The sequence below is a fragment of the Lepidochelys kempii genome, chromosome 21 (assembly GCF_965140265.1).
Source record: "Lepidochelys kempii isolate rLepKem1 chromosome 21, rLepKem1.hap2, whole genome shotgun sequence".
Lineage (NCBI taxonomy): Eukaryota > Metazoa > Chordata > Testudines > Cheloniidae > Lepidochelys > Lepidochelys kempii.
The window spans coordinates 14,463,398-14,479,927 of NC_133276.1; the positions used below are offsets into that span (position 1 = coordinate 14,463,398).

General features: G+C 42.7%; 1 protein-coding gene across 9 annotated transcripts in view; it reads right to left on the reverse strand.

Annotated features, from left to right (window-relative positions):
* The window catches only part of CEPT1 (choline/ethanolamine phosphotransferase 1), a 78,870-nt gene that overhangs the window by 31,202 nt on the left and 31,138 nt on the right, over nucleotides 1-16,530 (reverse strand). For 7 of the 9 annotated variants that reach the window (XM_073319819.1, XM_073319812.1, XM_073319814.1 and 4 more), the window contains 3 exons: nucleotides 15,686-16,091; nucleotides 7,855-8,002; nucleotides 5,376-5,517 (listed from right to left, as the gene is read on the reverse strand). In XM_073319819.1, the coding sequence (XP_073175920.1) occupies nucleotides 5,376-5,517; nucleotides 7,855-8,002; nucleotides 15,686-16,024 (629 nt within the window). In that variant the 5' untranslated portion in view covers nucleotides 16,025-16,091. The remainder of the gene's footprint in view (nucleotides 1-5,375; nucleotides 5,518-7,854; nucleotides 8,003-15,685; nucleotides 16,092-16,530) is intronic. The other 2 variants (XM_073319816.1, XM_073319818.1) reach the window with 1 other exon arrangement.

A 16,530-nucleotide genomic window follows, 5' to 3' on the forward strand; every position in this document is an offset into this window, starting at 1 on the left:
TCATTATGCCACAGTAAAGGTTGTTTTGGGTTTTCTTTGTTTGTTTTAATTCATACATACTGTAGCAAGCTTTAATTTCCCGTTATTTTAAGGTCTAAACTTCAAACAGTAAAAGACAAGTTAGCCCCCAAAATAAAGTATCTCCAGCTAGAAAGATCCTTTAGGGAACTTTTGTTTTACTTATATACTCATCCTGCCAGTAAGTGCTGTAGTAGTCTATGAAACATTCAAAAATGAAAATAAATGGGGAAAAATATGTATTTTACAAAAATGGTTTAGGATATAGTTTGAGAGACTTATATTGCCTTTTTATTTTTCAATAACAATTGTAATAAAATATCTGTAACCTGCATTTTCATAGAATATCAGGCTTGGAAGGGACCTCTCAGGAGGTCATCTAGTCCAACCGCCTGCTCAAAGCAGGACCAATTCCCAATTTTTGCCCCTGATCCCAAATGGCCCCCTCAAGGATTGAACTCACAACCCTGGGTTTAGCAGGCCAATGCTCAAACCACCTAGCTATCCCTCCCCCCTATTTTAAATGGGTCAAACCTAACATTTCTTTTTCCCCCCCTTCTAACAGTTAAGAGGAAGGTGGAGAAAACACTAAGAAAAGCTAATATTTACTTACTTGTAATCTCTCTTCACTGCTCAGCAATTTTATAAATGACAATATTCTAATGGGGTCCTCAAAAGACAACATGCAATGCTAAGAATATTGTTGGTCCCAGTGATTATGCTGGTGCACAGATATGCTGTCTAAATGCAGGTTTTTAATTAGAATGGCTAGGTTAGATAAAAACCCACAACTGTGAGCTAATATGGACTATATTTTAATACAACTTTAATTGTGTTTGATCATTTTCTTTGGGAGAAAATTAAGCATTTTGGGGTATCTTCTCATTGCAACTTGTGCTAACAAATTATGGTTGGCCAGCAGCCATACACGAGGAGCACAGAAGAATTAAAGGTATGGGCACAAAACAGTTCCATTCAAAAGAACTTTGTTCTTACAGGTCTCTGTACCAGTCTGAGGTTTGTAGGGCTTACTTTGCTTTCCTCAGTTCCTTGCCAGCAGGTATAAACTGAAGAAAAACTTCAATTAGACACTACTTTCCAGGACACCGTTGCTCAGTTTAGTATATTCCACAATCCTAGGTCTTGTACAAGCTGAAGATATCCTTGGTATTGTAGGAGGCTGATGCACCATAAGGGAAAAAAAGCATAAAGCAGGTGCAACTTCACAATGAGAGCGTGCCCTGTTTTTCCTCGAGATTCCATAAACCAGCCCTCACATCCAGGCTGGATTCAAACAAATCTACTGTGCACCTGAATTTGCTGATCTCAGACAGTTCTTCAAAATCATCAGTGTATACCAGGGTTGGGGCAAAGTCTGTTCTAAGCGGACGTTAGTTGCTGCAGAGAATCAGATCCCAAGATTTTGCTTTCTTCCCCAGATACTTAATCTATATTTCAACTCCTTTTTAAATGAAGCATTTCTGCCCAAATTTCCACGTATTCCTACTTGTGTGCGCACACACACACACACACACTTTACAGACAACATAGCCAAGTACTTTTAGATTTAGAACTTTATTTCCGAGAGGCAGTGTAGCTGGAACTGTCTGTCACATTGGAATTTTAGGTTCAACTCAGCTCATGAGGCCTCCATCAATAACAAAGGTGGTGAAAGGCACAGAATTAACATCAGTCTCACTTTTTGTGGTGACTATCTCATGGTCTCTTAGTACCGAGATAAAAACACCTTGCCAAAGGCATCACAGAGATGGAAAGCAGCAGCAGGTCAACAACGATCATCCTTTCTGTCTGTGCCCGGTCAGGAGGTTCAACTGTGTGTGGCATGCTACAGAAAGATGCAGGCACAATATTAATAGAATCCTGACCAACCTCCAGGAAGCTTTACTGAGAAAAAACCAGATGGGAAGTAGCAGTTGTTGACAACTTCTAACTCAGAAAAACTAGAAGACATATTCCTTGTGACAGCAAAAGGCTCCTTCCTGACCTCAGGACAATCCTCTGCCAAAAAACTTCAAGTTCCTTTCTGTAAACCATGGAGTCATTAGGGTTCTTCAAGAAGTGGTTAGAATAGTTTTTATAATGTAAAGGGTTAGACAACATAAATATAGGGGCTGCTGCCGTTTAATGAACTCAAATCCCAAAACTGGTCCCAGGGGTACTCCACTCAGATCACATTTTCAACTTGTAGCATTTCCCTCTATGCACAGGGCACACTTCCTGATCTTAATGCCAATTTTTTAATCCAGTACAATGTCTTATCTTCTTTTCTGTTACTCTTCCATGGCCAAGAAGCTCTGATGCTGAAAGCTGTCAAATGCTTTTGAAAGATACATACGTTTACTAAATCCACCTCATGGCTTACAGCGATGAACACTTTCAGAAGATCCCAGCAGGTCAGATCTATGCCAGGGATAGTCTATTTTTTGTCAAGGGCCAAATTTCTCAGTCAAGGTCGAGACTCCAGAGAAAATAATTTCTGGTATTGTGGAGTCCACGACTGACTGCAATATTGTGGATGTAGTCTCCTCATAACCATATTCAAAGTGCTCATCAACTCCTTGTTCTTTGATACTTCTCTGTATTCAGTCTACCATGGTACTGAGAGGCTATTTGCTATCAACTAGCACTCAAGTCTCTTACAGCATCACGGCTTTCCACTGCCCTTCCTATGTATTGTCTGGGGGATTACTTTCAATCTGGAAGAATGCATCTAACAGGTTTGAGAGAATCTCCTTTTATTTCCTGTCCATCTTTCTAACCTCTGTAGCTCTGTTTATATCTTCATCAGTTTATAAATCTCCACATTTTATTTCATCATCATTCTGTTTACTTCTTCTTTCACAGCTACTGTAACATCTTAATAATGTAAGAGATCGCTGGGGTATTTTGTAACCTACCTTCCCCAACTCATTGCACAATCATTTACCATTACCTTTCATTTACAGCTGAATAGCCCATTTTCAATTTATGTAACCCTTGAATAGGAGCTCTGTATTTGAATAAAAATATCAAGTCAGATTTCTAGTGAATGCACTACACAGGTCCAGTTATATTGCCATTTCCCTTTGGGGACTAATTTTGTAATTTGACATATAAAAGCATCAAATTTACTCCAAAGCTTCAGCTATACTTCTCATATTCAAATTTTAATTTCCAATTAAATCCAAAATATCCACTGACTTTGCTGGCTGTTAACATGTCAGGTAACAAAATAATTCTTTACTACCAAAGCCGCAACAAAAATAGCCTTCGTTACTGTAGAACAGAAGTGCCAAGTCATCCAAGGGGAAGCAACCAATGAGAGCTACCAACATCTATTTGGAATGTATAGGTACCTATATCTGCAAGTCTCAGGCAATAGGCAGAATAATCTTATAGTGCAAAGATTGGTAAAGAGAAAGCTTCAGAGACAAATTAAGATTTAGCACTGCTTATTGTCTTCTTTCCTAATATTCATTCTCAGGTTTTTGTGGCAGACATTAATGAGAGTTTGTTGTAAGCCGATTAGCCTTATGACCGTGGGACTGGTTAAAAGAATGAGTTCATTATACAAATGCAGATCTGATACAACTATGTTATGTGCTCAATATTACAAGTATGACATTTAGTATGACCTTTTAGATGTATTATAAATATTGATTTATCAGAAAATACTGAATTTTTCATTTTAACAGTGAGGTTCCTGTAGAATTAGATTTTGAAACATGGCATCTGTAAAATTAGAGACAAGTTTTGGTGCATTGATCCCAGTGAAAGGGATCTTAAAAATTAATATGTGGAAATGAGAATGTTTACATGGCTACTTCTCTGACTGCACCTGGAAATCAAATAGTTTGAGATGTAAATATCATTTGCACCTTTAACATTTAAGCACACGCTGAGGCCTCTATAAAAATCAGGCTCTTTGGGACGGTCTCTGCAGGGAGCCGATTGTCCTCAACGATCACTGGACTTCAATGGGAGCTGAAGGTGCTTGGCCCGTCCCAGGGTAGAGCTCTTACTATGTTCTGAAAGAACAAGGACCTAACATTATGGGCAAAAGTCTTATGTGGAGAAGTCCAGGAACTGGGACCAAATTTTCATCAGTTACAACATGAATCTCAAATGACGCCAATGAGGTTGCTAAAGTTGCTCTGGATTTATATGATTGAGATTAGAGTCTGACCCTTGATTTTTATGGGATCACTGAATACTGGCTATTTTGGCATTTCCTATTGTTCTATCAGAAATCTGATCAGTGGAGCTAACCAAATGAGACTTATCAGGTAAGCTCAATGAATATTAAATTTCTCCTTAAAGGGCTATTTCAGCCAAAAGGTACAGAACTTGATTTTAGTTTGATAAAATTTTACAATACCCAGAAACCTGTTGACTGACCATTTAATGAATAATGTTTGTACCTTGCACATACCTTAAAGCTGGAAAACACCACAAATTAATAGAATATCATGTGTCTAGAAATGTTCAAAAAATATGATTCTTCTTCAGCACAGAGGGCATCCTTCAATATGCTGCTTAACATCATTTGAAATATACTTAGCAGATGGACTTCATACATATGTAGATATTACCAGTAATATAAATATTGTATTTTGAGGACACTTTAGCGCCAATAGGATTACACAACAGCCATTGATTAGGGACTTGATCTTGCATCAGAACTTAATATCCTAGTCTTCTAGATGAAATCCTGCTACACCAGCCCCCCCTTAAATCAATGGAAGTTTTGTAATTGATTTTAATAAGGCCAAAATTTCACTCCCAGAGTCAGACTTCTCACAAGCACTTGGGATCTGTTAATACAGACCCCAATGCAGGGTCAGGGCTTCAGATTGTAGGAAAAAATGTCAATTTATATTAATTTTCCACATAAAAACAAACTCACCACATTGTATTAAGAGTTAAGTAAATCTTATTTAAGATCAATGCTCAGGGAATAAACATGCACATCTTGCAAAAATCAACTGTTGTGCAAATGCTGTGGTTGATTTTTTCCAGACACATAGTGATGACTGCATAACTGAAGTCACTTTGCCATCTAGCTGAATAGACATTTGTGTGTTTAATTCACATCAGAAGCTATTAGCAATTATTTCAAAGGGCAAAAGTTTTTCTTCTCCTGATAACAAGAGGCTAAAAAATTTAGTGTTATTTTTGTATGCAGTGGCTCCAATATATAGTAGTCATCACAGGTAACAAAAGTGTGAGAATGTATGTATATGTATCTGTACATACATACCCACCTTTTACTAATCTAAGAATCTTAGTACAGGACATACATTGAACAGAAAACTGACTTCACTGTTTACAGTTTTACTTTCAACTGAGTTACTTACATTCCAAAGCGCAAGGTTCCAGAGACGTATGTCTGCCAGTGTGCACAATAAAACATGAATGTCCCAGCAAAACAACAAAAGAACATCCAGTCAGGATTCGTCCCCAGCTGCACAGCAATACAAGTTCCCAAAACCACAAAGACTGCAGAAGAAATCAGACAAAAAAAAACAAGCAAGCATGTACAAAGAAATCTTTACAAAACTATACAGGAGACAGAATTCTAGCAAAGGACTCAGAGAAAGAGGCACAGTGAGATTACAGTAAATGGCTACATTATATAGTAAAGACTTAACAAAGATTATAAATCACAAACAAAACCAGTTCAAGAAATGCAAATATTTCATTGCTTTATTACTGCTGTTCAATGAGGTTGCCCAAAGTCACAGGGTGACTGCTGAGATGCTGTTGATTATACATTACTGTGAACTACAATACCTCTGCAAAAATCTTAATCTTGAAATATCTCATCACAACAGATTTTCAGAGCAGCGGCTAAGAGAGAGTTTACAGAGGATACCCATTGCAAAAGGCACCCTTCCTACTGAAGTCAATGGGAGCTGAGAGAGGGCACAGCACTTTTTAAAAAGAGATTCTCAGTAATTTATGGGATCAGGCTCTTAATTTGGTATTTCCTTGTTTTTGTTTACTTTTGTTCAAGTTTGCCATTTTCTTTCACTGTGTCTTTCATTAAAAGAAATTCCCAAGTTTTCTTATGTGCAAATCACAAAAAAAGGCAACTATTACTCCTGGGGGAATTCTATGCCACTATGCATGCGCAGAATTTATGTCCCCTGCAGATTTCTTTGTTTCCCTGCAGAAAAATGACTTATGGGGAAACAAAGGGAAGCCACAAGAGTGGTCATGCAACCTTCCCAAGCAGTACGTTTTGGGTGCCCAGGGCAGCCGCAGAGAGGTAAATCACTGTTCAGCCTCCTGCCCCACTGGGGAAGACCCGGCTGGAGGCTCTTACCCTGCACCAGGCTCAGCTGCTAGTCCCGGCTAGGCTGGAGAGGACAGGACTTCCTCTTCTGACCCAACCCCAGATTTCTCCCCCAGCTGCAGGAATCTCTGAAGACTCCCACACACACTTCCTGCACCCATTGCTCCTCAGCTGCAAGGGGAGGGATCCCTGTACAGGGAGCTGCTCCCCCTTCTGCCCAACCCCCATGCATCCAGACCCCCTCATACCCAGACCTTCCCACCAAGCCTCACTCCCCCCCACACTCAGAACCATGCCAATGAGCCTCACTCCCCATGCACCTGGTGCACCCCAACAAGCTGCACCTGGATACCCAGCCCCCCTGAACCCCAACTAGCTGCACCTGGATCCCCATTCCCCCACACTGGCCTCCTCCACTGAGCCACAGCCATCTTGACCTGGACCCCCCTGCAGAGTCCCATCATCATTGCACCCAGAACCTTCCCCCCCTCCCCAAACAAGCCCCTGTGCATCCAGATCCCCCCCTGCACCCAGATCACCCACTGACCCACCCACACCCAGACTGCCCCACACAGAACCCTCTCAACCAACACCTGGATCCCTCCACACTTGGATCCTGCCTTGCTGAGCCTGCCTGTCCACAACCTGCTGCACCTGGCATGGAGGGACAGGGCCCTTGGGTGTTTCTGGGGCAGGCCCAGTCTTGGTGCTGCGTCAGGGTTGGGTACAGCCTCACTGCCGAGTCTGTGTCCTGGGAAGGAGCTGCACAGTGATCTCCCACCTCTGTGTAGCCAGTGGCCTGTGCTCCCCAATGCCATGCTGGAGCCTCCACATTTATTTTAAAATATTGTGCACAGAATTTAACTTTTTTGGCACAGAACGCCCTCAGGAATAAACTATGCATTCTATGAATCTAAAATTACAAAGTGAGTGATCCATCAAAATTTAATATTAGAGTCTCATAAACTGTGATCTAAGTACCCAAACAAAAATCTGAATCATTCATTGAACAAACAGGGTTAAAGTTACCTCTGCTTTCAACAGAGTCAGGGCTGAATTTGGACTCCCAGTGTCACATAGTTTAGGTTCAAAATTTGACTTTAAAATTGTTTTAATTAAGCATAAATTATAGAAGCATTCTTTGTACTTTAAATGTAAGCTAGGTAAAGTTACTAAATTAGGCTCAAATTTAGCAAGCCACATGTGTAGACCCCATGACGTCAACAAAACTACTCATATGTTTAGAGCTTTACAGATTAAGTATCTTGCTGAATCAGAGCCTAAATTCCCTTAGTGTCAGTGTAACACCAAACTAGTCAGATTTAGGTTCTGCTTAAAAAGAACAAAAAAAAAAAAAAAAACCACACAACCAAAAGAAGATTTATTTGGCAATATAACAATAGCATCAAATTGCTCATCTCTTCAACAGCATGCCTGACAAAGGTTTTTCTTTCTATATTCTAGTTTACTATTAGGAATATCTCCAAAATATAAATAAATTTATTTAACCATTATCTTCCAGTTACAAGTGACAATACCTGTGGACAGTGAATCACAACCATGGTCAAAAAGTTCTCCCAGGGGAGTACTACTATTGGTTCTTCTTGCTTGTTTTCCATCTATAGCGTCCAAAGACTGGTAAATGAAAAGGCCACATGCACAAGCAAAATATGCCCATGGAGGTGCCTAAGAGAAAAAATAAATAAATAAATAAGAAGGTCAGTAAAAGATTAACAAAGATTTGAAACACCTTAAACAGATCTTTATTCTCATACCAAAATAATTTGGATTTGCAGTACCTGAAAATACTCATGAATACATTTTTGAGAGTTTGTACTACAGGGGTGTGAGCTGCAGAACACATTGGTATGCTGCACTCCAACTCCCTCGTGTGGGCACTGCTGTTGCAAGCTAAAAGGTACCAAGTTCACATTAAGTCTTCTTTCAAACGGGGCTAAATTAACCTGAACTAGGTACCTTTTAGTTCATGTCCACAGGGTCTACCCGGGAAAGTTATAGCATAGCACACTAGTATGAGCTGTAGTTCACACCCCTGTAATCCAAACTCTGGGACCATGTAAACAAACCTTAAGTTAGCTGTGCATGCATCCACGGGACAGCCTTTGCTTTGAATATTGGTACATATGAAATAAGACCCCCAATCCTGCAATGACCTTCATAGTGGTAGGATCATGACCCCCATGTCAAGCTCAAAACTACACCCAGGTCAGTTGCAATACCAGTTATGCTAATAACAAACAACATTTTGTACTAGAGTTGCCCTACTCCTGTGGTTCTCAGAATTCTTTGCAAAGGTAGGCATACAGGTATAGCCCAATTTTACACACTATAGCAAATCTCATGGATCCAATACTTTGAGAGGCATTGCACTTTACTGGGTGAAACCTCATTCTATTCCTAGTGCACATATATTACAATAGTTTTATGTCTTTATATTACTTCGCTGTCATGCAATTCTCTCCTACAATCTTAGGATTCCAACCTATACATTTACACTGTTTTCAATGGTTTCAGAGTAGCAGCCATGTTAGTCTGTATTCACAAAAAGAAAAGGAGGACTTGTGGCACCTTAGAGACTAACAAATTTGAGCAATAAGCTTTCGTGAGCTACAGCTCACTTCATCGGATGCATTCAGTGGACTGCATTTTCAAGGTCAACTTATAATTTGTTTTTTTAAATAAGTTCCTCTCTTTAAGATATGCATTTTCATAATTTTTATCTGTACCCATGCACTACACTAGCAGGGAGAACTGGAGGTCCTGGTGATGTCAAGGAACTATGACGTGATCGGAATAACAGAGACTTGGTGGGATAACTCACATGACTGGAGTACTGTCATGGATGGTTATAAACTGTTCAGGAAGGACAGGCAGGGCAGAAAAGGTGGGGGAGTAGCACTGTATGTAAGAGAGCAGTATGACTGCTCAGAGCTCCGGTACGAAACTGCAGAAAAACCTGAGTGTCTCTGGATTAAGTTTAGAAGTGTGTGCAACAAGAGTGATGTAGTGGTGGGAGTCTGCTATAGACCACCGGACCCGGGGGATGAGGTAGATGAGGCTTTCTTCCGGCAGCTCACGGAAGCTACTAGATCGCATGCCCTGATTCTCATGGGTGACTTTAATTTTCCTGATATCTGCTGGGAGAGCAATACAGCGGTGCATAGACAATCCAGGAAGTTTTTGGAAAGCGTAGGGGACAATTTCCTGGCACAAGTGCTAGAGGAGCCAACTAGGGGGGGGCGCTTTTCTTGACCTGCTGCTCACAAACCGGGTAGAATTAGTGGGGGAAGCAAAAGTGGATGGGAATCTGGGAGGCAGTGACCATGAGTTGGTTGAGTTCAGGATCCTGACGCAGGGAAGAAAGGTAAGCAGCAGGATACGGACCCTGGACTTCAGGAAAGCAGACTTCGACTCCCTCAGGGAACGGATGGCCAGGATCCCCTGGGGGACTAACTTGAAGGGGAAAGGAGTCCAGGAGAGCTGGCTGTATTTCAAGGAATCCCTGTTGAGGTTACAGGGACAAACCATCCCGATGAGTCGAAAGAATAGTAAATATGGCAGGCGACCAGCTTGGCTTAATGGTGAAATCCTAGCGGATCTTAAACATAAAAAAGAAGCTTACAAGAAGTGGAAGGTTGGACATATGACCAGAGAAGAGTATAAAAATATTGCTCGGGCATGTAGGAATGATATTAGGAGGGCCAAATCGCACCTGGAGCTGCAGCTAGCCAGAGATGTCAAGAGTAACAAGAAGGGTTTCTTCAGGTATGTTGGCAACAAGAAGAAAGCCAAGGAATGTGTGGGCCCCTTACTGAATGAGGGAGGCAACCTAATGACAGAGGATGTGGAAAAAGCTAATGTACTCAATGCTTTTTTTGCCTCTGTTTTCACTAACAAGGTCAGCTCCCAGACTGCTGCACTGGGCATCACAAAATGGGGAAGAGATGGCCAGCCCTCTGTGGAGAAAGAAGTGGTTAGGGACTATTTAGAAAAGCTGGACGTGCACAAGTCCATGGGGCCAGACGAGTTGCATCCGAGAGTGCTGAAGGAATTGGCGGCTGTGATTGCAGAGCCATTGGCCATTATCTTTGAAAACTCGTGGCGAACCGGGGAAGTCCCAGATGACTGGAAAAAGGCTAATGTAGTGCCAATCTTTAAAAAAGGGAAGAAGGAGGATCCTGGGAACTACAGGCCAGTCAGCCTCACCTCAGTCTCTGGAAAAATCATGGAGCAGGTCCTCAAAGAATCAATCCTGAAGCACTTGCATGAGAGGAAAGTGATCAGGAACAGCCAGCATGGATTCACCAAGGGAAGGTCATGCCTGACTAATCTAATCGCCTTTTATGATGAGATTACTGGTTCTGTGGATGAAGGGAAAGCAGTGGATGTATTGTTTCTTGACTTTAGCAAAGCTTTTGACACGGTCTCCCACAGTATTCTTGTCAGCAAGTTAAGGAAGTATGGGCTGGATGAATGCACTATAAGGTGGGTAGAAAGCTGGCTAGATTGTCGGGCTCAATGGGTAGTGATCAATGGCTCCATGTCTAGTTGGCAGCCGGTATCAAGTGGAGTGCCCCAAGGGTCGGTCCTGGGGCCGGTTTTGTTCAATATCTTCATAAATGATCTGGAGGATGGTGTGGATTGCACTCTCAGCAAATTTGCGGATGATACTAAACTGGGAGGAGTGGTAGATACGCTGGAGGGGAGGGATAGGATACAGAAGGACCTAGACAAATTGGAGGATTGGGCCAAAAGAAATCTGATGAGGTTCAATAAGGATAAGTGCAGGGTCCTGCACTTAGGACGGAAGAACCCAATGCACAGCTACAGACTAGGGACCGAATGGCTAGGCAGCAGTTCTGCGGAAAAGGACCTAGGGGTGACAGTGGACGAGAAGCTGGATATGAGTCAGCAGTGTGCCCTTGTTGCCAAGAAGGCCAATGGCATTTTGGGATGTATAAGTAGGGGCATAGCGAGCAGATCGAGGGACATGATCGTTCCCCTCTATTCGACATTGGTGAGGCCTCATCTGGAGTACTGTGTCCAGTTTTGGGCCCCACACTTCAAGAAGGATGTGGATAAATTGGAGAGAGTCCAGCGAAGGGCAACAAAAATGATTAGGGGACTGGAACACATGAGTTATGAGGAGAGGCTGAGGGAGCTGGGATTGTTTAGCCTGCAGAAGAGAAGAATGAGGGGGGATTTGATAGCTGCTTTCAACTACCTGAAAGGGGGTTCCAAAGAGGATGGCTCTAGACTGTTCTCAATGGTAGCAGATGACAGAACGAGGAGTAATGGTCTCAAGTTGCAGTGGGGGAGGTTTAGATTGGATATTAGGAAAAACTTTTTCACTAAGAGGGTGGTGAAACACTGGAATGCATTACCTAGGGAGGTGGTAGAATCTCCTTAGAGGTTTTTAAGGTCAGGCTTGACAAAGCCCTGGCTGGGATGATTTAACTGGGAATTGGTCCTGCTTCGAGCAGGGGGTTGGACTGGATGACCTTCTGGGGTCCCTTCCAACCCTGATATTCTATGATACACATAACAGGACAGTTTTCCCCATTGGAGACAGTTATCCCTTTGAACACTAATTTGTTATTGTAGAATATCACTAGCTGTTTGCTTCTAAACTAAATATACTTTAGAGTTGTCGTAACTTTATATTGTTTGATTACAGTAAGATTTTCAAAAACATCTAAGTGACTTGAGAACTTAAGTCACATGGACTTGCAGTAGATACTCATACTGTGGTGATAACATATTCAAAGGTTACTTGATCCAAGTATTATATGTGATTTGAATTTCACATAAGAATGTAAGTTTTTTTAAAACACTTATTTCTAAATGGAAAATTAAGATTTTTCCTAATGAGACCCATGTTTTTCTATATCCAGTTAAAATAATTAGCATTAAGGTATTCACAGTAACATTTATTACCAAGGTACACCTAATATGGAAAGAGGTATTGAAAGTTATTTTAATCGTAAACCCCTTTCTGCCAGCTTGTACTTTTGACTATCACTACTCAGTATTACATATGTTGTCCAAGCATGTTTTACTGTGTATTTTCATACAAGTGACTTTCATTAACTTCACCTTGAATGGTCCCGTAGAATACATGCTAACTAATTATGCTAAAAACAAGATCTGACACCCTAAATACCTTTCCCAGACCTGATGAAGAGCTCTGTGTAGCTCAAAAGCTTCTCTCTCACCAACAGAAGTTGGTCCAATAAAAGATATTACCCCACCCACCTTGTCTCTTTCATGAACTTTGTTGTACACAGTATACTGTATACTCCTGAGGGCATTCTCCACCAAACAAAAACTAAAAAATCTGCGCACTATTTTAAAGTGTGCAGGTTTTATTTGTCAATAAATAAGTGCAGAAGCTCCAGCATGGCAGTGGGGCACAGAGGCTGCTGGCTGCACAAAGGTGGATGATCACCCTGCAGCCCCACCCCCGTCCCAGGACACAGACTCAGCAGCGAGGCTGCACCCTACCCTGACACAGCACAAGGGCTGCGCCCGCCCCAGAAACACCCTGGAGCCCTGCCCCTCTGCACCAGGTGTGGGGCAGGTATGCTCAACCAGGCAGGATCCAAGCATGGAGGGGCTCAGTGTGGGGTGAGAGGATTCTGTGTGGAATAGTCTGGGTGCAAGCAGCTCAGGGTGGGGGAAGGAGGACAATGTCTAAGTGTGGGGAGGATATGAATGCACAGAGGCTTGTGGGACAGGGGGCCCTGGGGCAATGGGACTCTGCAGAGGCTTCCAGGTGAAGGTGGCTGGGGATCAGCGGAGGAGTTTGGGTGAAGTGGGACTTGGTGGGGTGGAGGTCTGGGGGCAGCTCATGGGCAGGAGAGGGGGTGTCAGTGGCATGGGGGTCTGGATGTGTGGGCTGAGAGTGATGCTGGGGATGAGCGCAGGGAGCTCAGCTGGGGGTAGGGGTACTGGAAGCAGGTGGGCTCCAGATGCAGGGGCTGAGGTTCAGGTATGGAGGGCTAGGTAGGTTCTGGACATACCAGATGAGGTTTGGCAGTGGTGGCTGGGTATGGGGGTTGGTGGATGGGGCTGGAGGCAGCTCCCCATACAGTGCTCCCTCCCCCCACCACAGCAGAGGAATGATGGGGGCAGGAAGCAGGGGAAGATGCTGAGCTCCCTGCAGCTGACAGAGGTCTCTGGAAGTGGGTCCGACACAGCCTTAGCCACTCCTTGCAGGGGAAGAGGAAGTCTCATCCTCTCCTGCCTCCAGCCCAGCCCAGCCGCTGATCCTGGCTCAAGGTAGGATCACTTGCTGGAGTGTCCCCAGCGATTTACCTCTTCACCAGCTGCTCCAGGTACCTGAAACGATGTACCTGCACTGCTAGGAAGTGGTGCTCTTGCAGCTTCCCTTTACTTCCCTGTCAAAGTCATTTTTCTGTAGGGAAGCAAAGAAATCTGTGGGGGACATGAATTCTGCACATGTGCAGTGGTGCAGAATTCCCCCAGGAGTAAGTATTATACTGTACTACAACAGACTGCAGTTAATATTGTAGAACAAGTTTTATAATGTGTTGTATTATTTGAGAAGGAGTATGTGATCGTGTAACTAGACTGTGGAAATACATAAGGGGAACAAAGTTAAAGCAGCATTTACCACCTTAACACCCTAGACTTCTTTCCAAAGAGTGTGCCTCCTCTAGTGATAACAGCAAGAAGGGCTGCAGGCAGATGCCAATACTTTAAGCATGTCTTCTTAGACCGACCCCTTCTAAGCATGTAACAGCCCTCCATACATTGCTAACACCAGTGGAGCTGCTCTACTGTTAGTGTTTTTCAAACCAACCTATTTTCAGTTGGATATCAAAAGGCCTGTTCTGGTATACATGGGTATGCAGAAAGACACCCTGGCATCCCTCACCGAGGAAGTAAACTGACTGCAAAGTTTGCTTAATGAAAAAGGGATTCTCATGCAAGCTTGGTTGAAAATGCTGGAAAGAACTTTGATTGAGGTAAGCTTCTTAAGATACAAGGATAACTTGTTAGTTAAGTTTAGGCTCCAGAATGATGTTCTGGGAACAATGATTATTTAAGAAAATAGATTCAAATAAAAACAAAGTTTTATTTTATAATTGAACTTGAGTGCTGTGCATAATACAGGAGCAGTAGTCTATGGTGAAACTGTGGTACACTGGGTGATCAGCACTGGATACCACAGGGCAACACTTCAAAAGGGAGTCAGGGGCTGCAGTGCATCTATTGTCAACCTGCCAGGCAAAGCTAGGGCTGGTGTAGCCCAGGGGAGAGTGCTTGAGTGGCTGACAGGCTGGTTGTGTTAGGCTGCTGTCACCCAGCTAGCACAGACAAGACTGCCTCCAGCATGAGGCAGCTAGTAATGAGGTGACTCACAGGCCTGCGTGCACCAAGAAGCATCAGGCCTACCTATCATAGAATATCAGGGTTGGAAGGGATCTCAGGAGGTCATCTAGTCCAACCCCCTGCTCAAAGCAGGACCAATGCCCAATTAAATCATCCCATACTACGACTCTTTAATAAGGGCTATTTCCCTGTCCAACTTCAACCCCAACCTGTTTCTGCACTAAAACTTTTGACAATGAAAGTCAAAATTTTTTTAAAATAAATTGAAAAGTTCATACACAAGCCTCACTAACTACTGCGGAATCATTTTCATTCAGACTTTCCAAAATACAATCAAGTTTCTTGTTGTTGTTCAAACTGAAGTCTACACAGAGCTTCAGGTGACCACAGTACGATCACAAGTAGTAAAAAATAAGTGGTAACTATACATGCAACGCCAAGACAGGATAGCTCCAGCTTCCTTTTCTCAAGGCTTCCATAGGAACTCAGCAGCTTCTTGTGAGGATCCAAACCAACTCCTTTCTGTCTGCAGCAGCCCCCACATAACTGCTACTAGAACAGCTTGAGCTCCCTTCCCAGTCTATTGGGCTATTACATATTCCTTGACTGAACGTTTCACATGTATTTGGGCAGAGCCAGACAACACAATGTTAGCAACTGTTGGCCCTTGACATCACTTCCACTTGCCCCAGCGTAACTAGTGAGCAGCAGAACCCAGCTGTTTTCTCCAGGAAGTACCAACACGGAAATCCACTTATGTTTTACTACACACAAATGCTTGTAAGTATGAAGACCTCTTTAAGACCCTCACCCCCCGCACACACAGACACAAAGCATTTGTGTTCACAGAACAGCTCAAAATAAGAATTGTGGATCACTCAGTGCAACACAACCACTTCCCCAAACACAAGAACACAGCCAAAATAATGTTGGCTCCATGCTATTCACATTAAATATGAAATTTGTCATAGTTAGAAGCCCATCTCTTACCTGCTCTGCAGCTGTTGGGCAGTAATACACTAATATTACTGTTGTACATATGTTTATTAACAGTCCAGTAATGGTGATCAGATTTGGGGCAATCCAGGCTGGAATTCTTCCAACTAGCCATTCCCAGTAACCTTGCATTAGTGGCTCAAGCAAGGACTGTCCAGCACTCTGATATTTGTGTTCTTCTAACCGCTTTAGCTGGTGCTTTGACAATGGTGGTGTAGGCAACTGAACCAATCTACGTAACACACACACTGTAGCAGGAACATGACCACAATCCATAGGGGATTCTATGCGTGACTCTCCACATCGCTTCCTTGAGGATCGATGCCCACTCATGGATTGGTTAGCCTTGGAATTTTTATTTGGCAGGTTACAGTTGTGAAGTATGAAGATCCAGATCTACCTGGAACATGAAAGGAATTTAGACATATTTAAGATGAAGAAAATGTGCATAACTTAGTAGTGTTCAACCTCTAAGTGTAACACTATTGTAAGTCTCACATTTGACAGCCCAGGCCAGTTGCAAACCAAATGTGTCCTAAGTCAATGTTCAGAGGCATTTGCAGAGAGGAATTTTTGAGGGGAATGGAAGTGTTATTTCTGTTCAGCTACTAATGAACATGTGAGCACATAAAAAAAAAAATTATAACCACAAGCAGCACTAGCTTTCACCCCTTGTTGCCTCTCTTGGCAAATATACTGCTGCCCTTAGCCTCATTTCTAGCTCCAGTGGAAATATACACCACTGATATGCATCAGAAACCAAAGACCATCACAAACCTAACCATCTTCTGATCCAAGTACAAGTCCCACTTCTTTAAAATTGCCTTCTCTAATATAGG